The sequence below is a fragment of the Balaenoptera acutorostrata genome, chromosome 14 (assembly GCF_949987535.1).
Source record: "Balaenoptera acutorostrata chromosome 14, mBalAcu1.1, whole genome shotgun sequence".
Lineage (NCBI taxonomy): Eukaryota > Metazoa > Chordata > Mammalia > Artiodactyla > Balaenopteridae > Balaenoptera > Balaenoptera acutorostrata.
Genome location: NC_080077.1, coordinates 608674 through 636657, shown reverse-complemented (window position 1 = coordinate 636657; position 27984 = coordinate 608674). Strand labels below are relative to the sequence as shown.

Sequence of the window (27984 nt, the reverse complement as noted above, 5' to 3'; positions counted from 1 at the left end):
CTGGAAAGAGACACAGTACTAAGAAATAAAGACCTTTTGGAAGATGGAACTATTCTTCTACCTGAAATTGGTTTCAAGGGTAAGAGTAGCTTATAACAAAATGAATGAACTTGCAGATTTTAAGCACATAGTTTCAGAAATCTTTTATTGGCGTAAAAATGAGAATGTTGTAAATTGGCACCAAATACTTCATTTAAATGCACATTACAGTATTGGGGTCAAAAACTATCCCTCTTTGCTGTTTTTCCCCCTTCTGCCCACTTTCCTGGGTGTTGGGGGGGCTTGCTGACAACAGTCACAAATCCAGCGACCTAGGAGAAAAATTGTTAGTTAATACAGGATGAAATTTAACTTTTTAGGACTGAATTCTAAACCCAGTTAGCTCTCCTTCCTTAGCAATGGCTATTGATAATCCTCACTGGATTTCTGGTGGGATGGGCACTGAGTTCCTTAATTTAAGGAGAAAAATGCAAACTTCCCTTAAGGTAATCAGTGTCATCAATGCCCTGTGAAATGCACAGGGGGAGGGAAGGGGTCATGGGAGGAACTAAATAATGGTAGGGACCTTTTTAACAGTTAAAATCCTTTCTGAAATTCAAACACTATCATACTCTAAGAGTTCAAGCGTACAAATCCCAATATAAAACCTGTTACTGCTTCCGCTTATTTTCAGCCTTCTGTGCTGCTCAGCGGCAGCTGTGCGCTGCCGGCATCCTCTCAAGTGCTGGTGTGCTGCGCTCACACGGCACTGTGAAGTGTGTCAAGTATCTGACAGCATTATGATGAGCTCTACAACATACTTGATCTCAATCACTAAGCAACTCTGAATAGTTAAGTTGCTTGCATCTCAACAAGTCCCAGGAAACCTAGGCATATATTTTATAAAGTATTAGACAGTGTCAACCATGCAAATAAGTTCTAAAATTACACAATTATGTGTGTAATGTTTTAGTCTGACTACTGTGATTTATTCTTTGATTCTGTGTTCATTCTGAAGTTATCTGGAATTGTTATGCTGCCTCAATTTACAAAAATCTGCTTTAATATGTATAAAGGCATAGCAGTCATTTTGTTAAGTTTCTAAACGACGTATAAAATCAAGGCTTTGAAACAAATTGATGCTACTCCTTTAGCTATTTCAGTAGAACACTGGCTCAATCTCTACACACTGAGCTCTACTTCCAAAACTTATAGGCAGTCACTTGTCCTTTAGTCAGCTTGTCTAGGGATGAAAAACATGTGGACATGATCACAGCTTTGGTCACTTCTTGTGAATAGAAGGATCTCCAGGCCCTTCATGTGATTATGGTGTTTATGCAGCCTCAAAAAAAAAAAAAAAAAATGCTGGAAGAGTCCCTTCACTCAAAGATAACATTCCTTCTTTTTTAATCTTTACCTGATGGAATAGCACCAAGGCCCACACAAAAAGTATGATAACCTCTGTCACACACATCACAGAACATCATTTCTTCTTCATGGTGGGGTTGTCCACATATAATGCAAGTCTTACACTCCATACACTGCCATGGGTAGGTCTTAATCATAGAAACAAGCTCCATGGTCATATCCAGGCAAGAAGGATGGCCTAAACCAAAACCAGTATTAGTTGTATTTCACACAAGAATGTTTAACTTAATATGGCGTAATAAAATGCTAGTTTGCTTGGACATCTCAAGAATGGCTACAATGTTTAACTGCCAAAGAGGAATGAAAACACAAAGTTGAAAAAAATACATGGACTTCCTATATTTGATGATTCTTTGGTTCAAGTCTAGCTGACAACTAAGAATCCTAGTTTTCGAAGCAACAAATAGGGTGGTGAAAATGTGAAGACGTGTCAATACTCACCGCTGTTACCGCACTGGGAGCAGTGCACAAGGGATTCAGCCTTCCCTTTCTTGTTGGACTCCTTACCCTTCAGACAAATTCCACATAGAGCACTTGGAATGACCTTTGGCTGGAAGGGTAGAAGAGGGCTATAAATTCATGCCAGAAGAACTTACTGGGGGTTCAAAAGGAATTATCACTGTATTGCCTTATCTTTACTTCTGGTTAACTTGCTAATGAGGACCTTTTTGAAGGACATAACCTGACATGAATCTGCCTTCAACATACAACAGCCTACCGACTAAAGCCTTAGATTTCATTTTTAAATGTTGTCAATGGCATGATCTCATGTTAGGATTAGATATAGCATTCTACACTCCCTACATGCCCAGTAAGATCTGTATAATGAACTGGAAGGGAAGACTAATACATTGTCAAACTGCACTATTAACTGAAAGAGAAAAATCCAAGTACTGAGTGACCATTACATGGAAGTTTTAGGCTTGTTCCCAAAGAGAAGACTCCATTGTAAGCAGCTTATATGCTCATTTTGTTTAAAACCTGATATTCTCCAAAGTTGCAAAACTAGATCTATAAAATCTAAGTTACAAAATCAATGTTTTAACATTTTTAATTGAAAGATGTCTCAGCATACATTGTCATGTGCAAAAAAGGTTTGTGGGAATCCGAGTTGTGTGATTATTCCCTTTGCATACCTAATACATTAATAAAAGAGCCTATATTTAAGAGAAAAAGCATTCACTATGACATACAAAACATGAAAGACAAAAGTAGTTCTCAGATAGGCAAAATATGAAATTATCACTTTAAAATATGCAGACACCCTATGTTTTAAGTACCATTCATTTCTCAGATTAAAAACAGGCAGTATCCAATGAAGACATCTGGGCTTTAAGAAAACACTTGGCAACACATGGAAAAGAACAAAGAAGAAGGTTCACTACACCTGAAACTGGGAGGGGAAAGGGGACATTGGAACATCACAGCCTTGACCGTAGTAACATGATGTTCACTGGCTCCACATGAACATGGAGCAGTGGTAGGAAAGGAGAGCAAGCCGGGGCCAAGTAGGAAATGGGGGCCGGGGGCATGTTCATTCACTCATTCACTCATTCATTCGTTCATTTATATAAAAACTGGGAGAAAAAGTACTTCAAATAGAACTATTGTATTTCTGTTTAATACAACCCAGCCAAATGCATCTTATGTTTCCCTTTCCTAAGTTACTGAACAAAAGAGGAGCCTAAACAAAATTCCAACTTTGCATACTGTATTATTCCAGCTTTGAAATGTCTCACTGCCACCTTCAAAACCTGCACAGCCTAAACAATTTGTTCATAATTCTTCAGGGTTTTTTTTATTTTTTAAATTATCTTTCTCTACAAAAGATGACAGAGGCATTCAAAAATAATTTTTGGCTTATTTATTTTAAAAAAAAGTCAACCTTATACATAAATATAATAAAAACAATAACTCTAAACAATCACAAATGTCTCTACAAAATAATAAATATCATGGAAGTTAAAACATACATATAAAACTTTACTGTTGACTATTCTACATCTCCTGTATATCTTTATACCCTGCTCCCCAACAAAAGGATAGTGTCACATGCTCAAACCTCTTAAGTCTTGCAGTGTAGTTACCCTCTGTTGTTACTGCTACATTCTAAGCATAAAAGGTTCTCATTGTGTTTTATTATACTTAAATAAAAAATAGCTAGGAAGTGCACTTCTATGATCCAAATTCTGGTTCAGTTATGATCAAATCTGTAACTGCCATAATATACAGCAGAAAGCTACCTCTCAATCCACCAAAAAAAGAAATATCTTTTGGTTATGGTACCTGCACTAAATGTAAAAGATACACTTATTTAATACTTATAGTTCAAGTTAGATACTGGCATACTAAGTACTTTAATATTTTTCAGTAAAGTCAAGGAAGTAACCACACAATATTAAAATCTAAATCAAGAACTCCTCATAGGAGATCCTTTACAAAAAATCAAAAGGAATAAAACACAAAGCTAGTCATTCACATTCTAGAGCAGTTCAAGTTCTACAATCATTAAAATATACATTGAACACCTATGATAAAAGGGATACCAAGAAAATTCTAGGTTTACTTCTAAGCTTAAAATCATAATGTTTTGTTAAACCACTTAAAATTTTTCTTACCCAATAGTCTTCATCTTGATGAAAAGAGGGAGAGACGGGTGGAGAGGGAGGGAGAGAGACAGAGAGAGCGAGCTTTGCGGCATTTTCTATGACGATGCCACAGCTCAATATAAAAAAATACTTTGTTCACTCAAGCACTCTGAGCTCTCTCAGAAGCCACACTGCTCACATCCAGCACTGTACACGTCGGGTACCAATCGCTGGCTGGGAAGCTCGTCTCTCGGGCTTGGCAGTGGTGACGGAGGAAGGGAAGAGTGTATGGAGCTCTCTGAAGGTTAATGAGCGGAGCCCTCCATACATGTCTGACGGAGACAGTCCTACTTCGTAACAGCACAACATCAACATTTCACTACTGACAAGAAAATTAAAATAATCTCCCTAAGAGTTCTCAGCATCTCAAATAAAAGGCTCACAATACGCTTATTTTCCTGCTTGAAAAACAACCAAAGATAGTGAGACTTTCATGTTAGCACTAATATAGTATAGATTTAATTATATACTTTTAACATAGGCCTGAATCCTAATGATTATGCTTTAATTTCAGGTTAATGTAACCTAAACAATACTGTCCTACAAATTAAGGGCAAGCACTAGTGAATCTTATTAAGCAAGACATCAAATACATTATAATTTTTCTTAACTCCCATATTTTAAAACATATTTATATATATGACCTTCAGCTTAAAGTACCCTAATATTTAGGCACATCTTGGCTTATTAATACTTTTCATAGAGAGGTTAACTTTTAATAAACATGTTCACATTAATGTATTGTCTAGATACTGGTTGTTCCAAACTTTGAAGTAACTGAAACATTTTTAGGTACTAAGAATGTTCACAGAAGGTTATAAAATGTGCATTCTGCATATCACTCCCTTGAGTACTACCAATTTAGGTTAATCAATTTATTTCTTCTACCTTAAATCAATGATAGCATTGAGTAGTTCTTCATTTTCAGCCTCTAAACATGTTTCAGTATTCTTTCTTTTTTAACCCATGATTAATCCAGGCTTACTTTCTGAAAGGTCTATGTAACACTGACAGTGTGCTTTGAGCTGCAACTCCCATTCCAAGCTCTTCTCGGACCAGAAGCACACTGTTTAGCACACACAGCAGGCTAACTTTCCAAAATGTAATCTCTGGAGTTCATTTGCTTTCAATTATTAAGCATTAATTTAAATCTTTAGTTTAAAAAAATTAGATAAGCTATGTATGTAAAACAAGGACAAAAATCACATGGCTGCAGCCTAGCGCAGCCGTCCTTGCTGAATGAAGCTGGGCTGAAAAAATAGATACTTGAAAGCTGATGACATAAAGGCATTTTCTAATTAAATATGGAATATGCTAATTTGTTATGTTGCTTTTTTACTTCAGGAAAAGAAAGGCAATGGACTGTTAGAAGGGCTCTGCTTAGGCTGAAGGGACACTGGCCAGCGCCCACTTGAACCTGTGCTTCTGGATTACACACCACAACCCTGACCTGACATACACAAGTGTTCAGCAACTCCGCTCAGCAAAACTTTTTGATCAACTTACTCTAAAATGCTCCTTCAAAACACCTTCATAACCACATAACAAGCATACTGATACATACCAGACTGAAAACTGTGTATTTTACTGTTACCATTCAAAACATAAAACTTGCAGCTAATTCTACTCCTTTTATGATACTCTTAAATCCCCATATATGAATAAGGCTACTCATCTCTCACCCGACCCTCTGAAGGGGAAGGGGCAGACGGCAGGAGGAAATGATAAAAATAACCCTATTGCTGACAGCATGCTACCTGACTCTGAGAATAACCGGATCAAAAAGTTAACAAGTGCATCTAAGCCAAATCACCTGCCAGATAATGTGTAAATCCTTGTCACAGAACTGCACAGGCTACCTGCCAAGGTTAGGCTGAAAGCCACCACAATGTAGACCAGTTTTACTGTTCTCCACCAGAGGGTTAGCTGAACGTGGCCAGTGAGTGGACCGAAGAGTTCCTAGACTGAACCCAGATGGCTCTTAGCAAAAGGCACTGCAGAAATGCAGCCTGGCCTAAGGGGCGCCCTCCCCACTGCATGGCTCAGCGGGCCCAGCTCCACCAGTACCAGGGCGCGTTCAGTGTCAGACCACGACGCTTTTTACTCTGAGGAAACGAGTATGAAGTTCTGCCTATTAGATCACTCCTTAAAAACCCATACTTGCCTGGTTATTACTTAGAAGAACAAAAAAAGATTCTCTTATCAATTGTACGTATACAGAAAACAGAAGCTAAACCATGGCCAAAGTGATAGAAAAGTCACCAGGAAAATAAAGCAAAAAGGAAGGAGGCTGACAGAGGGCACACACCACAGAAGAACAGCTAGTGAAGTGCAGCAGGCAGGAGCTCCACAACTTTGCAATTCAAAGTTAAAATATTTCAGGGAGAGAGGCTGGTCAGGAAGGAAGCTGAGTCAGGGGCTTTTTTCTTCTACCTTGTACCCAGGAACTGGCTTGGACAGCACGGAACGTTTGGAAGCATCTCTTCGTGGAGGAGCAGCCTTGTCCCTGGACCTCTGTCTTCCCTGCAGAGGCTCGTCCTGGCCTTCGGGAAGGCCTTCGCCCTCAGACACGTTGCCAGAGGAGCTGTCCTGCAAGTCAAAGGCACAAACACAGGTTCCTTGGAACTCATGCAGATTCGAAAACTACAGCAGATATCCAAGAAAAGCTTTAAAGTTCCATCAATTCAAAACTAAAAAGATAATTCTAATCTAAGAAAACATTTTCCAGTGCGAGACTAAAAGAAGTCATGGTAAGAATCATTTATCCATCGTATAAATACATTATAGCTAGTTCCATTTATATCAGCAAGCACCTTAATCGACTTTGTTTTCTGACCTCAGTCAACAGTCCAGAATTATCTACTTCAGCTATTATTACACGACACAGCTTCAACACCATTTTACCATGTCACAAGGGAGCATATTTGTTTCACACAAAACTATTCTTTAAAAAAGAAACTGCTTTAACTAAGTGTGGGTATTTTTACTGAGTAATAACGGTTATTAAAGAAGTTCTTCAAGCCCACACCTGTAACTTCCTAATGTTAAACTAGGCAGAGGGCCAATATCGTCAAGTATTTACAACAGTATCAGACATACTGTACATGTTCAAAGTTTAGGAGTTCAATAATCACTTAATTCTTCATTTTTTAATTTAAAATTTTCTAATTAGCATAAAAATGTTATGTTCATATAAATTATGAAAATTATACAAGAAAAGATCAGGTTATCCATAACCACCCTGGTAAACATCCTGAGACAATGCCTGGGAACGTGATGTATCTCTTTTCTAGTTACGTGTTTGTACAGATACCCAGATTCACACACTAACACACACACATCCTACCTACATGTGTGCCCTCATTTTTTAAAACACAAACACAAAGCTGAATTACATTGTATGTGTGTGTGCATCTGTTTTAATATTTTTAAGTGTTACGTGCATTTCATCACATCATTAAATATTCTTTGAACCGCATTTCTACCATGTAAATGTAATATATAACCCACTGTGGACATGATATTTCTAATTTCTGCTATAGAAAATAACACTCCAATGGACATTTTTTCCTAATTAAATTTTGTTACCATCTGATCAGGTTCTTCAGATAAATTCTATTAGTGTATTTGCCAAGTCAAATTCCATGGAAGTTAAAAATCTTGGTACAGACTGTGAAAACGCTTTCCCAAAAAGCTGTATTAACCGACACTCCCACTAGCAGTGTAGGAGAAAGTCGACTTCATCACACCCTCGTCACAACACCGCACCCCTGTACCAACGTGACGGAAGAAAAGCAGCGTCATCACTTTAGTATCTGAAGAGCATCTTACTTTATGCGACGTGTATCACTAAATATGTTTTAGAAGCTGTTAGTGACAAAGTGTAGTGCCCATTAATGCTAACACAACCCCAGGTTCAGGTTGGCTAGAAAGGTATAAAACGGCCAGCCGCTTAATATGCCATGCTAAATAAAAATCAAACCGCTGACTACTGTCTTTTGTTCTCCTTCAGTTCCACAGAGCACACCAACTTCCCCACTGTCCTGCAATTGCATTTTGCTACAAAAAAAAAAAAGTCATGCAGGAAAACCTAACTAACAGCACACATGTTGGTAACCTTAACATTATCCTAGAAGAGGCCGAAGACTATTAATTAAGCAACAGGAACACAAGTTAACGTGCTCCCCATAACCCAAGATGGTTAAGCGTAAGGTTGTAAACCAATGTCTAGTTCCCTGCCTAACCTGCTTGTGAAAACCACAAAGGGGCAACTTTAAGGATAAAACTTACCAAAGGCCACACACAGATAGTCCGTATCAACACACACAATCAATAACTTTTCCTGATGGAAGCTTTCTGGAACTTACATGCAACTGTCCTTTTTCAAAAAGATGGTAGTGATACAAGTTCAATTTAACACTCCAGGAAAGCAATCAGCAAAAATTCAAAGGAAAAGGAGACACCTCCTACTGAAGATAAACGTTCTCACCGAAGTGCCTTTATTCTTCCGTTTCTCATCACCTCGACCATCTTCGGCATCATCTGAATCACCATCGCTATCGAGAGCAGGGAGCTCAGGATCCAGGGGGGGCTCGTAAAGCGCTGTGTTTAATGGCAAATACCGCAGTTCATCTGGTGAGTACCTATAGTTCAGAGAGGATTTTCAGTTTTCCTTTTTATTTTTGGCCGTGCCGCATGGCTTGTGGGACCTTAGTGCCCCAACCAGGGATGGAACTGGTTCCATCCCATGCCCGTGCCCCCTGCAGTGGGAGCTCGGAGTCTTAACCACTGGACTGTCAGGGAAGTCCCCAGTTTTCCTTTACTGTTAAATATATATGGACTAATTTTGAACTACAATAATAGCCTTAATATTAACCGCAAATACTTTTGAAAAATGATTAAGGGCAATAAATAATTTTTTCATTTTGGTACTCAAATAGGGACAAGGAATAAAAAAAAAGCTTAAACATTTTTTCACCAGTCTAAGAGTATAAAATATATATTTGATTCTTATTATCAAAAGATTATGCCTCTCTCCTTTACCCTCAACACCCTCCCCCCGCAAAAAATGTCAGCAGACAAGGACGGAATTGTGGCCATACAGAACCCTGCCTGAGCACCTCCCCCCTCCCACCTGCCTGAGTCCTCACTGCCTGTGCGCTGCTGCTGCTTCACCTGTACAGCAGGTATGATAACAAGTCCACCTCACAGAGTGAACATGAGCATCAAGTAAATTAACACAGGTAAGTCACAGCGGTGCACCGTACAAGATACTATTTAAGAAACAAAATTTCCAGTAACAAATTATTTTAAACCAATTTGTGAAGCATGTATTCTAACAAATGTAATCATCTCTTTTATCCGAAGCTAGGGATCGGCAACCCCTTCCCCAGGTCAGTCAGCACACGGCCCACTGATGCCGTCCGAGCCGTCCCCGCAGGATCGCACCAGGCGGCTACGATCTCGGAACCGCAGTAGGGAGCGAACACTGGATCAGCATCCCACTCACCTAAGACGTCACACCAAAAAGCACAGGGGTTGGGACACAGGCCTATCACTCAATAGTGTGCTTTGCCCAAAGTGAGAAAATGAAAATTTGCTGACCCATGACTTAAATTTGACTTTCAAATAGTATGATTGTATAGTCTATTTTATTTTATTTTTTAAATTTTATTTATTTATTTTGGCTGTGTTGGGTCTTCGTTGCTGCGCATGGGCTTTCTCTAGTTGTGGCAAGCGGGGGCTACTCTTGGTTGAGGTACGCGGGCTTCTCATTGCTGTGGCTTCTCTTGTTGCGGAGCACGGGCTCTAGGCATGTGGGCTTCAGTAGTCGTAGCACGCGGGCTCAGCAGTTGTGGCTCTTGGGCTCTAGAGCGCAGGCTCAGTAGTTGTGGCGCATGGGCTTAGCTGCTCCAAGGCATGTGGGATCTCCCAGGACCAGGGCTCGAACCCGTGTCCCCTGCATTGGCAGGCAGATTCTTAAGCACTGCGCCACCACGGAAGCCCGTATAGTCTATTTTAAATACTACTGTCTAAAGAATATTCTCTATCCTAGAAAGCATAAGGTTTTTTATGAAGTAAAAGCTGAGATTTTGACACAAGTGACGCTGTGGGCCCTGTTTTCAGTTACATCCAGGTTGGAAAGGAGAGACAAGCAGCGTTCTTGCTACAGGAACGGAAGCAGTGGCCAGGCCAGAGTAGCAGGAGCTCCCAGGTGGCCATGCCTCCCCACAGCCACTCTGTGCCTTCCTTCACGCCCTCTGCATCTGTGAAAATGCAGACGCCCAGGCAGAAGGTCTGGGGGCGTGCTTGAGAGTCTGCATTTCCAATAAGCTTCCAGGCGACACCAGCGATGCTGGGCCATGGACCACGCTTTAAGGACGGGGGTCTGGAGAACCCCTGGCACCTGCCCACAGGGACACAGACAGGTGGGCAGTGAGACGGCACCCCAGGCTTCGTCAGCAGGTGTTCAAGTTCTGTAAAGAGCGTGCTTCACCACACAACCACAGGAGACAGAAAAGACTGACACAAATCTTATACATCTTATGGTGATGCTTACAGAGCTAAAAACTGCTAGAAGACAAACACAAGGCTTTGAAGTCCCTCACCAACACTGATACTAACGGTAAAAAAAAAAAAAAACGGCTAAGTACCTTTTGTAATATTCCTGGAACTGTCCAGGGATGAGGGCCACCGGGTAAGAACTGACCTTGGTTCTCTCTGTCGGCAACACTTTGTACTTCCCTTGAGGCACCTGGATAACCTGGTTTAAACACAAAAAGAAAGACACGCCCGATTCCAGGCAAAGAATCAAGGCTTTAGGAAAACAGTCCCCTCTTGCTCTCTACCGTGTTTCTCCCCCCAAAAGCTAAAAATGTAAGAGACATTAGGAGCTATGACCTAAGGGGGTTGGTATTCCTAGTTCTAGTGAGTTTGTCTCGTTGTTTACCATGGCCATCATTTCTGAGGAAAGGCAGTGTGTCTGCTCACCACTTAAGGGCTACTTATAAAACCTCTGGAGCTCAACCTCCTCATGTATGAAACGGAAACAGTAAGTTTTACCCACGTGTGGTAAGGGTGAGAAGTACATGCACTACTATGGAAACCTCTTATACCCACACCTGGGTCACACAGGGATGCTATGCAGCTACTAGACTCCTTCAGGAGCATATGCCAACCAAAACGCAAAGGACACAGCGCACGCAGGCAGAGGGCACAGTGCACAGAGAGGGCACAGCGCACGCAGGCAGAGGACACAGCGCACACAGAGGGCACAGCGCACGCAGGCAGAGGGCACAGCGCACACAGAGGACACAGCGCACACAGAGGGCACAGCGCACACAGAGGACACAGCGCACACAGAGGACACAGCGCACACAGGCAGAGGACACAGCGCACACAGAGGACACAGCGCACACAGGCAGAGGACACAGCGCACATAGGCAGAGGACACAGCGCACACAGGCAGAGGGCACAGCGCACACACACAGAGGACACAGCGCACACAGGCAGAGGACACAGCGCACACAGAGGACACAGCGCACACAGAGGACACAGCGCACACAGGCAGAGGACACAGCGCACACACACAGAGGACACAGCGCACACAGAGGACACAGCGCACACAGAGGACACAGCGCACACAGGCAGAGGACACAGCGCACACAGAGGACACAGCGCACACACGCAGAGGGCACAGCGCACACACACAGAGGACACAGCGCACACAGAGGACACAGCGCACACAGAGGGCACAGCGCACACAGAGGACACAGCGCACACAGAGGACACAGCGCACACAGGCAGAGGACACAGCGCACACAGAGGACACAGCGCACACAGGCAGAGGACACAGCGCACACAGAGGACACAGCGCACACAGGCAGAGGACACAGCGCACACAGAGGACACAGCGCACACAGGCAGAGGACACAGCGCACACAGGCAGAGGACACAGCGCACACAGGCAGAGGACACAGCGCACACAGAGGACACAGCGCACACAGAGGACACAGCGCACACACGCAGAGGACACAGCGCACACAGAGGACACAGCGCACACACGCAGAGGACACAGCGCACACAGGCAGAGGACACAGCGCACACAGAGGACACAGCGCACACAGGCAGAGGACACAGCGCACACACACAGAGGACACAGCGCACACAGGCAGAGGACACAGCGCACACAGAGGACACAGCGCACACAGGCAGAGGACACAGCGCACACAGAGGACACAGCGCACACAGGCAGAGGACACAGCGCACACAGAGGACACAGCGCACACAGAGGACACAGCGCACACAGGCAGAGGACACAGCGCACACAGAGGGCACAGCGCACACAGGCAGAGGACACAGCGCACACAGGCAGAGGACACAGCGCACACACACAGAGGACACAGCGCACACAGGCAGAGGACACAGCGCACACAGAGGACACAGCGCACACAGAGGACACAGCGCACACAGGCAGAGGACACAGCGCACACACACAGAGGACACAGCGCACACAGAGGACACAGCGCACACAGAGGACACAGCGCACACAGGCAGAGGACACAGCGCACACAGAGGACACAGCGCACACACGCAGAGGGCACAGCGCACACACACAGAGGACACAGCGCACACAGAGGACACAGCGCACACAGAGGACACAGCGCACACAGGCAGAGGACACAGCGCACACAGAGGACACAGCGCACACAGGCAGAGGACACAGCGCACACACACAGAGGACACAGCGCACACAGAGGACACAGCGCACACAGGCAGAGGACACAGCGCACACACACAGAGGACACAGCGCACACAGAGGACACAGCGCACACAGAGGACACAGCGCACACAGGCAGAGGACACAGCGCACACAGAGGACACAGCGCACACACGCAGAGGGCACAGCGCACACACACAGAGGACACAGCGCACACAGAGGACACAGCGCACACAGGCAGAGGGCACAGCGCACACAGAGGACACAGTGCACACAGAGGACACAGCGCACACACACAGAGGACACAGTGCACACAGGCAGAGGGCACAGCGCACACAGAGGACACAGTGCACACAGAGGACACAGCGCACACAGGCAGAGGACACAGCGCACACAGAGGACACAGCGCACACAGAGGACACAGCGCACACAGGCAGAGGGCACAGCGCACACAGAGGACACAGCGCACACAGAGGACACAGCGCACACAGAGGACACAGCGCACACACACAGAGGACACAGCGCACACAGAGGACACAGCGCACACAGGCAGAGGACACAGCGCACACAGAGGACACAGCGCACACACGCAGAGGACACAGCGCACACAGAGGACACAGCGCACACAGGCAGAGGACACAGCGCACACAGGCAGAGGACACAGCGCACACAGAGGACACAGCGCACACACGCAGAGGACACAGCGCACACAGAGGACACAGCGCACACACGCAGAGGGCACAGCGCACACAGAGGACACAGCGCAAACAGAGGACACAGCGCACACACGCAGAGGACACAGCGCACACAGAGGACACAGCGCACACAGGCAGAGGACACAGCGCACACAGGCAGAGGACACAGCGCACACAGAGGGCACAGCGCACACACACAGAGGACACAGCGCACACAGAGGGCACAGCACACACACGCAGAGGACACAGCGCACACAGAGGGCACAGCACACACACGCAGAGGGCACAGCGCACACACACAGAGGGCACAGCGCACACACACAGAGGACACAGCGCACACAGAGGGCACAGCGCACACACACAGAGGGCACAGCGCACACAGAGGGCACAGCGCACACACACAGAGGACACAGCGCACACAGAGGGCACAGCACACACACGCAGAGGGCACAGCGCACACACGCAGAGGACACAGCGCACACACTCAGAGGGCACAGCGCACACAGAGGACACAGCGCACACACACAGAGGACACAGCGCACACAGAGGGCACAGCGCACACACACAGAGGACACAGCGCACACAGAGGGCACAGCACACACACGCAGAGGACACAGCGCACACAGAGGGCACAGCACACACACGCAGAGGGCACAGCGCACACACACAGAGGACAGAGCGCACACAGAGGGCACAGCGCACACACACAGAGGGCACAGCGCACACAGAGGGCACAGCACACACACGCAGAGGACACAGCGCACACACGCAGAGGGCACAGCGCACACAGAGGGCACAGCGCACACACGCAGAGGGCACAGCGCACACAGGCAGAGGACACAGCGCACACAGGCAGAGGACACAGCGCACACAGGCAGAGGGCACAGCGCACACAGGCAGAGGGCACAGCGCACACACACAGAGGACACAGCGCACACAGGCAGAGGACACAGCGCACACAGAGGACACAGCGCACACAGAGGACACAGCGCACACAGAGGGCACAGCGCACACAGGCAGAGGGCACAGCGCACACACGCAGAGGACACAGCGCACACAGGCAGAGGACACAGCGCACACAGGCAGAGGGCACAGCGCACACACGCAGAGGGCACAGCGCACACAGGCAGAGGACACAGCGCACACAGGCAGAGGGCACAGCGCACACACGCAGAGGACACAGCGCACACACGCAGAGGACACAGCGCACACAGAGGACACAGCGCACACAGGCAGAGGACACAGCGCACACAGAGGACACAGCGCACACAGGCAGAGGGCACAGCGCACACAGAGGGCACAGCGCACACAGAGGGCACAGCGCACACAGGCAGAGGGCACAGCGCACACAGGCAGAGGACACAGCGCACACAGAGGACACAGCGCACACAGAGGGCACAGCGCACACAGGCAGAGGGCACAGCGCACACACGCAGAGGACACAGCGCACACAGGCAGAGGGCACAGCGCACACACGCAGAGGACACAGCGCACACAGGCAGAGGGCACAGCGCACACAGAGGACACAGCGCACACAGAGGGCACAGCGCACACAGGCAGAGGACACAGCGCACACAGAGGACACAGCGCACACAGAGGACACAGCGCACACAGGCAGAGGGCACAGCGCACACAGGCAGAGGGCACAGCGCACACAGAGGGCACAGCGCACACAGAGGACACAGCGCACACAGGCAGAGGGCACAGCGCACACAGAGGGCACAGCGCACACAGAGGACACAGCGCACACAGGCAGAGGGCACAGCGCACACACACAGAGGACACAGCGCACACAGGCAGAGGACACAGCGCACACAGAGGACACAGCGCACACAGAGGACACAGCGCACACAGCGCACACAGAGGGCACAGCGCACACAGGCAGAGGGCACAGCGCACACACGCAGAGGACACAGCGCACACAGGCAGAGGACACAGCGCACACAGGCAGAGGGCACAGCGCACACACACAGAGGGCACAGCGCACACACGCAGAGGACACAGCGCACACACGCAGAGGACACAGCGCACACAGAGGACACAGCGCACACAGGCAGAGGACACAGCGCACACAGAGGACACAGCGCACACAGGCAGAGGACACAGCGCACACAGAGGACACAGCGCACACAGGCAGAGGGCACAGCGCACACAGAGGGCACAGCGCACACAGAGGACACAGCGCACACAGAGGGCACAGCGCACACACGCAGAGGGCACAGCGCACACAGGCAGAGGACACAGCGCACACAGGCAGAGGACACAGCGCACACAGGCAGAGGGCACAGCGCACACACACAGAGGGCACAGCGCACACAGGCAGAGGACACAGCGCACACAGGCAGAGGGCACAGCGCACACACGCAGAGGACACAGCGCACACACGCAGAGGACACAGCGCACACAGAGGACACAGCGCACACAGGCAGAGGACACAGCGCACACAGAGGACACAGCGCACACAGGCAGAGGGCACAGCGCACACAGGCAGAGGGCACAGCGCACACAGAGGGCACAGCGCACACAGAGGGCACAGCGCACACAGGCAGAGGGCACAGCGCACACAGGCAGAGGACACAGCGCACACAGAGGACACAGCGCACAGAGGGCACAGCGCACACAGGCAGAGGGCACAGCGCACACACGCAGAGGACACAGCGCACACAGGCAGAGGGCACAGCGCACACACGCAGAGGACACAGCGCACACAGGCAGAGGGCACAGCGCACACAGAGGACACAGCGCACACAGAGGGCACAGCGCACACAGGCAGAGGACACAGCGCACACAGGCAGAGGACACAGCGCACACAGAGGACACAGCGCACACAGGCAGAGGGCACAGCGCACACAGGCAGAGGGCACAGCGCACACAGAGGGCACAGCGCACACAGAGGACACAGCGCACACAGGCAGAGGACACAGCGCACACAGAGGACACAGCGCACACAGAGGGCACAGCGCACACAGGCAGAGGGCACAGCGCACACAGAGGACACAGCGCACACAGGCAGAGGGCACAGCGCACACAGAGGACACAGCGCACACACACAGAGGACACAGCGCACACACGCAGAGGACACAGCACACACACGCAGAGGGCACAGCACACGCAGGCAGAGGACACAGCGCACACACACAGAGGACACAGCGCACACAGAGGGCACAGCGCACGCAGGCAGAGGACACAGCGCACACACACAGAGGACACAGCGCACACAGAGGACACAGCGCACACACACAGAGGACACAGCGCACACACACAGAGGACACAGCGCACACAGAGGACACAGCGCACACAGGCAGAGGACACAGCGCACACAGGCAGAGGACACAGCGCACACACACAGAGGACACAGCGCACACAGAGGACACAGCGCACACAGAGGACACAGCGCACACACACAGAGGACACAGCGCACACAGAGGACACAGCGCACACACACAGAGGACACAGCGCACACAGAGGACACAGCGCACACAGAGGACACAGTGCACACAGAGGACACAGCGCACACACACAGAGGACACAGTGCACACAGAGGACACAGCGCACACACACAGAGGACACAGCGCACACAGAGGACACAGCGCACACACACAGAGGACACAGCGCACACAGAGGACACAGCGCACACAGAGGACACAGTGCACACAGAGGACACAGCGCACACACGCAGAGGACACAGCGCACACACGCAGAGGACACAGCGCACGCAGAGGACACAGCGCACACAGAGGACACAGCGCACGCAGGCAGAGGGCACAGCGCACACAGAGGACACAGCGCACACAGAGGACACAGCGCACACACACAGAGGACACAGCGCACACAGAGGACACAGCGCACACACACAGAGGACACAGCGCACACAGAGGACACAGCGCACACAGAGGACACAGCGCACACACACAGAGGACACAGCGCACACAGAGGACACAGCGCACACAGAGGACACAGCGCACACACACAGAGGACACAGTGCACACAGAGGACACAGCGCACACAGAGGACACAGCGCACACAGGCAGAGAAGTGAAGCAAACAGCATCAGGCACGTGAGAAACGACAGCTTCGGTTCTGGGGAAGAAAAGGACATACTGCTGGTACAAAACATTACGGTAAGGGTGTTCAGTAGCCTACGGTAACAAGCAATTAGCGAGGTTCAGGGGTTAATAAATGTAAGAGATCCTACATGTGTCTGTAAGTCAAAATAAGCTCTTCTTTCTTCCATACGTTCCCGGTTTAAGTTGCTGTTAAATTCAGCTGCTTTTTTCGCAGCTTTCTTAATGTACTCAGGCACTTTGCTGGCTTCAACTTTCTGAGTATTCTGTTGTTGCAATTGCTGAAATAAAAATATTACAGTTGGAAGTCACATCTAACTTTATAAAACATCATTCCCCCAAACCAAGACGGTGGTTACCTAGATACTTACAGAATATTCTTTATAGTGATCCGTAATTCGTTGGCGTTCTTTTTCTTGAAGAATGACAGAATATTCAGCATGTTTGGCCGGATATTCTTTTATCATTAAATCAATTACTTCATCACTGCGCAATGCTGTTAAGCCTATTTCAGACCAAAGAAAAGGTAAAGAAGCTTTTTCAAGGCTAAGTGAACATACCATTTTTCAAAATTTGCTTTTCCTTCAAACTACTCTACATTTAAGAAGTTTTCCAATACTCAAAGCAAAATAGTTTAATACATTCAAAAATAATGAAAAATAATATTCATAATACAAAGTCAAAGAACTAAAAAGAAATAGATTACCAAAGTTGCAAAGGCAAATAAATCAATTTTTCAACCAAAACTTTTTTAAGATCTACGTATTATATATCAACATATATCCCTTTACTAGAAACAACTGCTACATAATGACGCGCACTAACCACTGGCATCAACGTGGGATACTAGATGAGAAAAGGCTTTTTCAGTTTGCTTCAGTTCTTAGTCTTCAAATTCGATACACGAGAAATATTATAGAGCCAATTCAGATTTCACCAAAAGCATCAGCACACACACATAAGTCACACAGGCAATTTTCGAAACTCATGGTATCAGATTACACCAACTGCTGAGATGAACTCCCATGGTTTTATATTAAAAAGTTGCCTTAATATATTTATGAAGGGAAAATTACAAATAAAGCAGGGAGATAACTATACATAACTAAAAATTGAGCAACATTTGCCTTTTAAGAGACAAGGACTAATACTTTTAAAAAGTACTGTACAAATTTTGCACACAAAACATACACACACTTTGACACTTCTGTTAAAGTTATTAGAAAATGATATTGTTATAAAACATCATTCTCTTTTGTATTTTAACAATAATCAAAAATGAAGTTAACAGTTTAGCATTTAAATAATTGAATCTATTTATTAATTTTGTAAAATATTTTGGGAAAGAAAATAAATACTCATCCGGTATCGCCTCATTAATGTTCATTACCTAGAGTGCACTGTGTTTCTGTAATGACATTTAGCTCTCTCAGGTACAGTTTCTCCTTATGAGACAAATCTCGTCGCTCTAAATCTCCAAAAAAAAAAAAAAAGAATAAAAGACTATCAAAAATAGTCTTTTGCATTTGTAAAACTCTTAAAAGCTTAAAAAACTTTAAAAAAATGTTTAAAGTTAAAATCTTCATGGATTTAAAAAAGTACTCCCTGTTATATATTCCAAATATTATTAAAAGACTACACAAAAAAGCTTACAAATTAAAAAAATGAAAGTTAAAATAAAACTGAAAACAGAGTAATCCAAAGCCAGAAGATAAGACAAGTAACTGTATTAAACTAGCTGACGAAACACAGCCTCTCCCAAGTTCAGATACAGCAGATGTAGCTACCTCCGTCCCTAAGGCCAAGGAGCAACAGTCAAGAAACAAAACCCTTAGTTCATTCATGTGGCTACAAAATGATTTCTCCCTAAAGCTTTTCCAGGAAATTCATCTTCCTCATTTTACTTGTAAATCAGTTTACAAGGCATAAGAGAGAGATGCTGAATGAATGAAAGCTGCAAATAAAAATCAGCAAGCAGAAGAATATAAAACACGTTATAAATAATCCGTACTCAAATATTCAGAACTTGACAACCTATCAAAAAGAATTACTATTAGTTAAAAGTTAGATTTAATCTGTTATATAAACTAAGACTTAATACCTGGATATTTCCGTTTAAAGGAGGTCACACCCAAATATTCACTGACTTGTTCTTGAAGCATATAGTATTCTCCTGTTTCATCAGGTGGCCATTTGTACTCTATCAAATTTTCTGCTGGATAGTAGCTAAAGCTAAGCACAGAAATATATATTATGCCTTAAATGTAGCTTTTATAAAATTTTAATCATTTTTGTTTTAAAGGATATTCATTTTTAAACATTTCTGAGAATATATTTTAAGGATTTGGAAAAACTATTTTAATTATTTAAATTCTCAGTCTTCTATGATTTTGTAATACAAGGAAGTTCTTATGATTTCATGTGCATCAATGAAATTACAAAAGAGGTAGAGATATAAAAAACAACCATCTGGAATACCAAAGCAAAAAAGTACACTGGAGGACTTCCCTGGTGGCGCAGTGGATAAGAATCCGCCTGCCAATGCAGGGGACACAGGTTCGATCCCTGGCCTGGGAAGATCTCTTCCCACATGCCGTGGAACAACTAAGCCCACGAGCCACAACAACTGAGCCTGCGCTCTAGAGCCCACGAGCCATAACTACTGAGCCCACGTGCTGCAACTACTGAAGCCTGCATGCCTAGAGCCCATGCTCTGCAACAAGAGAAGCCACCGCAATGAGAAGCCCGCGCACCACAAGAAAGAGTAGCCCCCACTCACTGCAACTAGAGAAAGCCCACACACAGCAACGAAGACCCAACGCAGCCAAAAATAAATGAATTTTTTTAAAAAAAAGTACACTGGAAATAACATTTTCCACATATCACAAAGAACAAAGACTCACAACTGTCAGGAACAAAGGCAACGTTTTTTAGCTTTTGCAAATCGGGGTAGTGATACCAGTTCTGAATTCTTTCTCACGGGCTTAGCACCCATAGCTACTATTTCAGGCACCCAAAGTATAATCAACTTCTGTTTCCCATTTTCTGTTCAGTGAGTCACAAACAGCAGAGAAAGCAGAACTCTAAAAACCTATTTCTCAATAAACTGAACTATAAACCACATAGACTCCACATACCCAGTGCACTGCAGATCAATCCCCAATCCTGAATAGTAAAGACTACAGATGTCTGGACCTGGACCATTTCAACCTCTAAACTTCATCAGTGGATAATACAGGCAGAATATAACACCATTTTATGCATCTAGCCAATTAAAAGTAACAGACAAAAGAACAGTTTTCTCAAAAGTGGTGCTGGGAATTTGGACAACCAAATGCAAAAGTATGAAATTGAACCTTTACCTCATATCACACAGAAAAATTAATTAAAACATGGATCGACGACCTAAATGTAAGAACTAAAACTAGAAAACTCTTACAAGAAAACATAGGGGTAAATCTTCATGATCTCAGATTTAGCAATGGATTCGAGATATGAATCCACTGCTAAATCTGAGCAGTGGATTTATAGCATGAGCAACAAAAGAAAGAATAAATAATTTGGACTTGAGCAAAATTAAAGATTCTGTGTATCAAGACACTACCAACGAGTGAAAAGTCAACCCACAGAATGGGAGAAAATATCTGCGAATCATTACGTCTGACAAGAATGTCTAAACAACAACAACAACAAAAAATTTAAAAATGGGCAGAAAACTTAAACAGACATTTCTCCAAAGATATACAAATGGCCAATAAGCACATGAAAAGACGCTCAATTTGACTAGTCATTATGGAAATTCAAATCAAAATCACAGCAAGATTCCACTTCACACCTTTTAGAATGGCTGTTATCAAAAAAAAAAAAAAAAAGGAAATATAACAAGCTGGTAAGGATATGAAGAAGCCAGAAACTTTGTACATTGCTGGTGGCAATATAAAATGGTGCATCCACTGTGGAAAACAGTTTGGCAGCTCCTCAAAAAGTTAGACATCGAATTGCCATGTGACCCACCTGTTCCATTCCTAGGTATATACCCAAAGAAGTCTGGACAAATATATTTATACACCAATGTTCAAGGCAGCATTATCCACACCAGCCAAAACGTAGAAACAACCCAAATGTCCATCAACAGATAAAGAGATAAACATAACATAGAGTATAATTATAACAATGGAGTATATAATTTAGCCTTAAAGAGGAAGGAAATTCTAGCACAAGCTACAACATGAATGAACTTTGAAGAAATGCTAACCAAATTAAGCCAGACACAAAAAGACAAACACTGTATGATTCCATTTACAAAAGGTACCTAGAATAGGCAAATTCATAATGACAGAAAGTAGAATGGTGGCCGCCAGGGGCTGGGGATACGCGAAACGGGAATTTTATTACATAAAAGTTTTGGAAATGGATGGTGGTGATGGTTACACAACACTGTGAATGTAATTTATGCCACTGAATTATACACTTAAAAATAGTTAAAATGGTGAATTTAAGTGTATTTTACCACAATAAAAACATTTTTTTTTCAATTGCACTAAGTAGCAAAAAGCAACTTTGCTGTCACGTTGTAAAACACAATAAAAACATTTTACAATCTTTAATAATTGCCTTTGCCAGGGCTGGGGGATGGGGAGCAGGGAGCTAATGCAGAGAAAAGACACGTACCACAATAAACATTATTAAGCAAAAAATGACAGTACCCAAGATCCTGACTGGAAGTGTCACAGCTCCTAGAGCTATCTCCTGAGCCCATTCGCCTCCTTTTGGATGGTTGGGTCCCATCATTTGAATTATCTTCATTATCATCCTAAACATTTAAAAGATTCAAAAAATAACAAGACAAAGAATAATAAATAAGGAAAGATTAATTATGTATCCTCCCAGACTTGCTAAAAGGCTCAACTTAAAGGCTTTCTAAGGATTATACAAATGTTAACTTCCTACTATAATTAACGAGGGACAAGAATTTGGAATGGGCAAGACCTGGGAAAAACTAATAACTAATACAAATCAAAGTAAGAAAATTTTCAGTAAACTTGTAAGTCTAAATCTACTTTTGCTTTCTTACCAAGAGGTTAAAATGCCTCCTGCTTTAGAGAAACACATAAAATTGCTGCAATACTCTGAAGTTAAAGCAAATCCTCCTACCCTAGCTAGGATAAAAATGTACGGATCATTCAGTGTTTAACTCAACTTACAGCTGGTTTATTGGACTATTCTAATTGGCTATTTTAGGTACTTATATCCCTGTGAAAAGAGGATACAAAAGGACTAAAAACAGATGATCAATCCTGTTAATTTTTTTTCTTACACTGCAAAAATTTAGCAAAAATATACCCTAATAAGAGTCATCAATCTATATAAAACCACACACTACCTCCCAAAAAGGACAGGCTTAAAAAAAATTTTAAGCGACATCTTCCACTACGTGACAATATGAAGGGCTGTTAAGTTAGACCGTTTCATTAAGGCAATGAATGATGTTATCAAGTGTCAGGAAATTAATTTAATCGCATATTAGTTAAGGCTTAAAAAAACAGATTAAAAAAAATCAAGGTAATGTAGCTTCCTAAGACAATACAATTTTGTTAAATACCACGGTTCTAAGAATACAGAGGTAGTAAGTATGTTGGTCAAGCATGCCAAAGCTGGCCTGCCTGGAATCTTACTGGGCAGTGCCCTTCACGGGCTGAGTGGTTCTCCTCTGTGATCAGCTCCTTATCTGTAAAACTGGGACCCTAATACTGCCTCCAATACTTGGCTAATGTAGGGATTAAATGAGTTAATACATGGGAAGCCCTTAGAGCAAGGCCTAGCGAACAATTAAGTGCCCAGTAAAAGTTAGTTAATATGATTATGATGATATGATTATAAAGTGTTAAAAGGCTCCACCTGTTAGGAATTTACTCAGATTCTTTACCAAATAGCAAAAAACGGGGAATATTCTCCTTTTCAGTTCTTACAAAATAAGCATTCAATTGAAGAGCTCTGTATACTCCTATTAAGAAAAGCAACCAGCTAGGAGACGGAGAACAGTCTATATCCATTCCCCAAAAACTTACACATAACAGTAAGTCTCCCAATTGAAACATTTCATATTCAATAAGCATTCGACTATCATTTCTATCTTACTTGCTTCTGAACACTTTAAGGATTCTAATATCCATTTAAGCACATTTCCCTTGGCTAAAAAATTTAGACACTCAAAAAGAGACAAAAAGTTAAAAATGCGAAGTCCTCAGAAAAGCTGAAACCACAATTTCACAAGTAGTGTTTGAATTTACTATTACAAATTCTAGGCAAATGTGCTATTACATAAGGTGAACATCGGAGAGGTCAAACAGCAATATACCTCCTAACATTATGATGAAATACTATTAAGTTGAAAGAACTTTGCTTGCAACCTCGATCTTGACCCAGAAGTCCTAAGCTTTAAGGCTGCCGAGATCTCCGATATCAGCTATCTGCATTTTAGAGTCACAGGCGGCTCCCACCTTGGGATTAAACCCGTTTCTGGGGGTCCCACACTTGATTCAGACACGCTCCTCCAGCTGGGCCTGGACTCGGGGGCCCCGGCCCCCCGCCGCACGCAGGCCCAGCCTCAGGTTCTGCGAGCACAGCGGTGCGGAGACGCACCGCCTGGCCGCTGTCACCGGTCGGGGCACCCGAGGGTCCCCGTGCACAGAGGACCGCACAGGAGGGGCTCCTGGCAGGGGCAGCCTAGCCAGGTGACCGAAGAACCGTCCCTATGTCAACGCTGACCCCGGATCAACGAAGACACGGGTCCTCGGGGTTCCGGTCCCCATCACATTCCAATTCCAACTTTTCAGTTACAACTGAAATACTGAGGTTGTACGAATCATCGCTCCATTCCAACCTTCTGTCACAAACTAGTAAACTAACCTTGAAAACAAAATGTTTTAATGCACGACATCCTACCGCTCATCTCGATTCCTCTCCACTCATCTCTGACTTTAAAACACTAAGTCCGTTTTACTTCCTTAAAACAGTGCAAACTACAAAACTTGAAAACAAAAAAGTCGGCCTGAAAATAACAGAACGGTTATTTGTTCTCAAACCAAGTTCATTAACTGGCTGGCTTGTTTTTCCACTTGTACACATTTCTATTTTTTAGGAAGAGCTCAAATATTTCAGAAAGATACTCCTCAAATGAAGGCGCTTTTAAAAACATACATAGTATCCCAAACTAACGTGAAGAAAACTCTCTCCGTCTCTGAGGAAAGTTTTATTTCTACGCGGAGCAGAACGTCCCCCGGGGGACGTGCTCAGAAGCTCCTTCAGCGCAGAAACCGCCAAAAAGACTTCGGACCGAGGCCGACTCGCCCCCGGACCCGCGCGGGGCTCCGCGACTGTGCCAGGGCTCGGTGGGCCGGACGGGCCAGCCCGGCGGTGGGTCCCCGCCGCCCCCTCACGGCCGCCACCCCCGCCCCCGGCCCGGGGCCGCCCCCAGGGCCCCGGCCCCGGCCCCGAGGCGCCGCCGCCGGTCCGCCGCTCCTCACCTTCGGGGACTGCGCTCCGGGGGTGGCCGGGTCACTGTCGCACGGCCGCGGGGACAGCGCAGTCCCGGGGCCGCCCGCCGCCGCCATCAGCCCGAGCGCCCCGCGCCGCCGCCTCCGCCGCCGCCGCCGCCTCGTCCCGGCCGCCGCCGCCGCCGCCGTCGCCGCCGCCGCAGCGCGGGCCGCCCGCCGCCCGGGCCCCGCCCCCTCCGCCCGCCCGCCGCCCGGGGGCCGGCCCCTGCCTCCACGCGCCCCGCGGCCCGCCAGCGCCGCCGCCACCGCCATGGCCGCCGCCAGCGCGCCGCCCGCCGCCGCCGCCGCCGCCGAGGACGCCGCCCGCCGAGCCCGCCGCCGTGCGCGCCCGCGGGGCCCTCTGCTCCCTCGGCCGCCGCCGCCGCCACCCGCCGCCACCCGCCGCGCCCGCTGCCGCTGCCGCCGCCGCCGCCGCCGCCCCCCGGCCGCTGCCCTCGGCCCCGCGCGGCCCTAGCCCGCCGCTACCCCGCCTACCGGCCGCCGCAGCCCGGCGCGCTCCGCGGCCCCACCTCCCGCCGCTCCCCTCAGCCCCCAGCCCCGCCCCCTCCCCGCCGCCCCCGGCCCAGCCCCTCATACGTCAGCCCTCTCCTCCCACCTCGCCCCGCCCGGGGCTCCCCGCCCCTCCCCCTCCCCCTCCCCCTCCCCCCCGAGGGTCCCTCCCCGCCCCTCCCTCCCAGGTGTCCGCGCCCCTGTCCCCTCCCCCTCCCTCCCGGGGCTCCTCGCCCTTCCCCCTCCCCCTCCATCCCGAGGGTCCCTCCCCGCCCCTCCCTCCCAGGTGTCCGCGCCCATGTCCCCTCCCCCTCTCTCCCGGGGCTCCCCGCCCCTCCCCCTCCCCTCCCCCTCCCCCTCCTTCCTGAGGGTCCCCGCCCCCTTCTTCCCCCTACAGGGGTCCCTCTCCCGCCTCTCCCCTCCCTCCCGGGGTCCTCACCGCCCCGCCCCCTCCTCCTCCTCCTTCCGGAGTCTTCACCCCCATCCTCTCCCTCCCGGGGGTCCTCTCCCTTCCGGGCGTCCCCTCCCTCCCGGGGGTCTCCTCCCCAACCCTCCTTCCCGGGGGCCTCGTCGCGGTGGGCTGTGGGGGCCCTGCCTCATCTCCCGGTGTTCCCGGTTCCCAGTCGCTGCCCGTCGTCCGCCTTTGTTCTCTGCTCGCGGCCTCGAGCTGTCTGGGGCTCCTGAACCACCTGCCATGGAATGTGTACTTTCCAAAGACATCCTCAGCTTGCTTTCATTTGAAAAGTTTATCCACATTCACCTCAGTGCGTGCGGAAATCATAAACTTACAAGTTCACGTTCGACTTTGTTGGGATGTAGCTGCTGCAGCAGCTCCCACCCAGGACGGGAGAGCGAGCATGCGGAGAGGGAGGACAGCGCTTCCGCAGCGGAACATTTGGGGAGCATGCTGGCCTCCGCTGGGTTCTGGCTCCGCTTTTCCTGGCTGCGTAGCCTTAGCCGATCATTTACTGAATCTTCAGTGTTGTTGTAAAGTGCGTACAATGGTAGGCCCATAAAAGTCACCAAGAAAGAGACCTGTTTTATTTGAACTGAATTTATTATTAATCCTCGTTCTTAGGCTTAACCTGGTCACTTTTGGACTTCACCAAAAATTAAAAGCAAAAAACAAAGTAACTGAACCTTAAAAGAACACGAGAGACAGCTGTGATAAGATGACAATGGTGCCAGAAATGTGTTAAAGTTGACCTCTCAGCAGACGCTTTGTATCTGAGAGTGTAGATGACTTGTTTCATGGCAACAGAGAAGATTCTTGGATTTAGAATGCAATATGGCTTCCCTTTCCTTCATTATTTTCGCTTACACTCAGCAGACAAGTTTGGAAAGATAAGACAAAGGGATTGTTTCTAGCCCATCATGGTGACACAAAGGACCTCCTTTGACTCTCCCAGCCCACCCTTTCCTGGCTTCTCCGCTTGCATCAGATCAGAGATGGCATCACCAACAACTCAAGACTCACAAGCTGCTGCTAATCTAGACTTTGCTTTATCTCACAACCTCAGTCAGAGCAGTTCCCCATTTCCCTGTCAAAAGCCCACTGAAGAAAATGGCCTAATTGTCTGAATGAGCCAAGAAGAACCAACATCTTTCCCCAAAATTCCCTCAACTGATCCAGACCCTCAGTTAGATTCTCTGGATAGAGTTTAATGTTAAATATATATTTGTATATTCAGTTACTTGTTTCTACTCATGTCCCTTGGGTATTCTGTCTTTAGATCAAATACAAAGTTAAAACTCTTCATTCCAAGTCAATAAACATTGATTCAGCCTTTCAACGTGAAAGGTAAGGCATAATATTAAGGTGGCACCCTGCGGATTACAATCGCTGCACATAGGCAGTTTCAACACTGAAAGAATATGATACAAATATACAGTTGTACTTAAAGGCAATTTAGGTGTGTTGACTGAAAAAAAATGCACAACCTAGAAGTTGAGAGTTACGTGTTATTCGGTGGACATTCTGAGGACTTCAAGCCAGGAGACAGGACTCTCAAATCACTCTGAGGGACGGCTGCGAAGAGGCAGTGGGGGAGCCAGGATCTACAGGTGTTTTTACAACAAAGACCTGGTAGTCGGAACATCAAAAGATTACTGTTATTTAAAGAAAACCAGATATCTCAGGTTAAGGAATTTAGTACTTTTCTATGTATGGGAAGATGCAAGAGTTTGAGCTCACTGAAAGCATTCCTTTGATGTGCACCTCAGCTACTGGGGGCCAGTATCCTGTGTTTTCTCATCCTGAGTTTCTTCAGGGTGCACTGCCGGGGTGGGCGGGTGCTTCAGCACCTGACTGCGGGATGGCGGGCCATCCTGCCTCCATCCTGAGTTCCCCCAGGGCCGACTGTCGGGTGGCCATAACGTGATGGCTTGATGTCTGCAACATCCTTT

At 46.9% G+C, this 27984-nt stretch overlaps 1 protein-coding gene across 3 annotated transcripts; it reads right to left on the bottom strand.

The window, feature by feature from the left end:
- Positions 1-128: 128 nt before the first annotated feature.
- PHF10 (PHD finger protein 10) lies at positions 129-25205 on the bottom strand. Of its 3 annotated transcripts, none has more exons than XM_057527607.1 (12): positions 25060-25205; positions 22240-22346; positions 19635-19765; positions 18924-19007; positions 17905-18038; positions 17665-17814; positions 10709-10818; positions 8545-8698; positions 6489-6644; positions 1849-1957; positions 1397-1585; positions 129-311 (listed from the first exon to the last, which is right to left on the bottom strand). In XM_057527607.1, the coding sequence occupies exons 1-12, from the start codon at positions 25144-25146 to the stop codon at positions 226-228; spliced, it is 1497 nt and encodes a 498-aa protein (XP_057383590.1). In that variant the 5' UTR covers positions 25147-25205; the 3' UTR covers positions 129-225. The 3 variants fall into 3 exon arrangements, with proteins under 3 accessions (XP_057383590.1, XP_057383591.1, XP_057383592.1); XM_057527608.1 differs by having other exon boundaries at positions 18924-19001; XM_057527609.1 differs by lacking the exon at positions 18924-19007.
- Positions 25206-27984: the final 2779 nt, after the last annotated feature.

Excerpts from the sequence above, each read along its gene's own strand:
- PHF10 (XM_057527607.1), bottom strand. The coding sequence starts at position 25,146 with ATGGCGGCGGCGGGCGGCCCCGGGACTGCGCTGTCCCCGCGGCCGTGC. Across the intron at positions 19,766-22,239 it reads ACTTCCAGTCAGGATCTTGG|CTTTAGCTACTATCCAGCAG; the intron begins GTACTGTCATTT and ends TTCTGTGCTTAG. Across the intron at positions 8,699-10,708 it reads TTCCAGGAATATTACAAAAG|GTACTCACCAGATGAACTGC; the intron begins GTACTTAGCCGT and ends TCTGAACTATAG.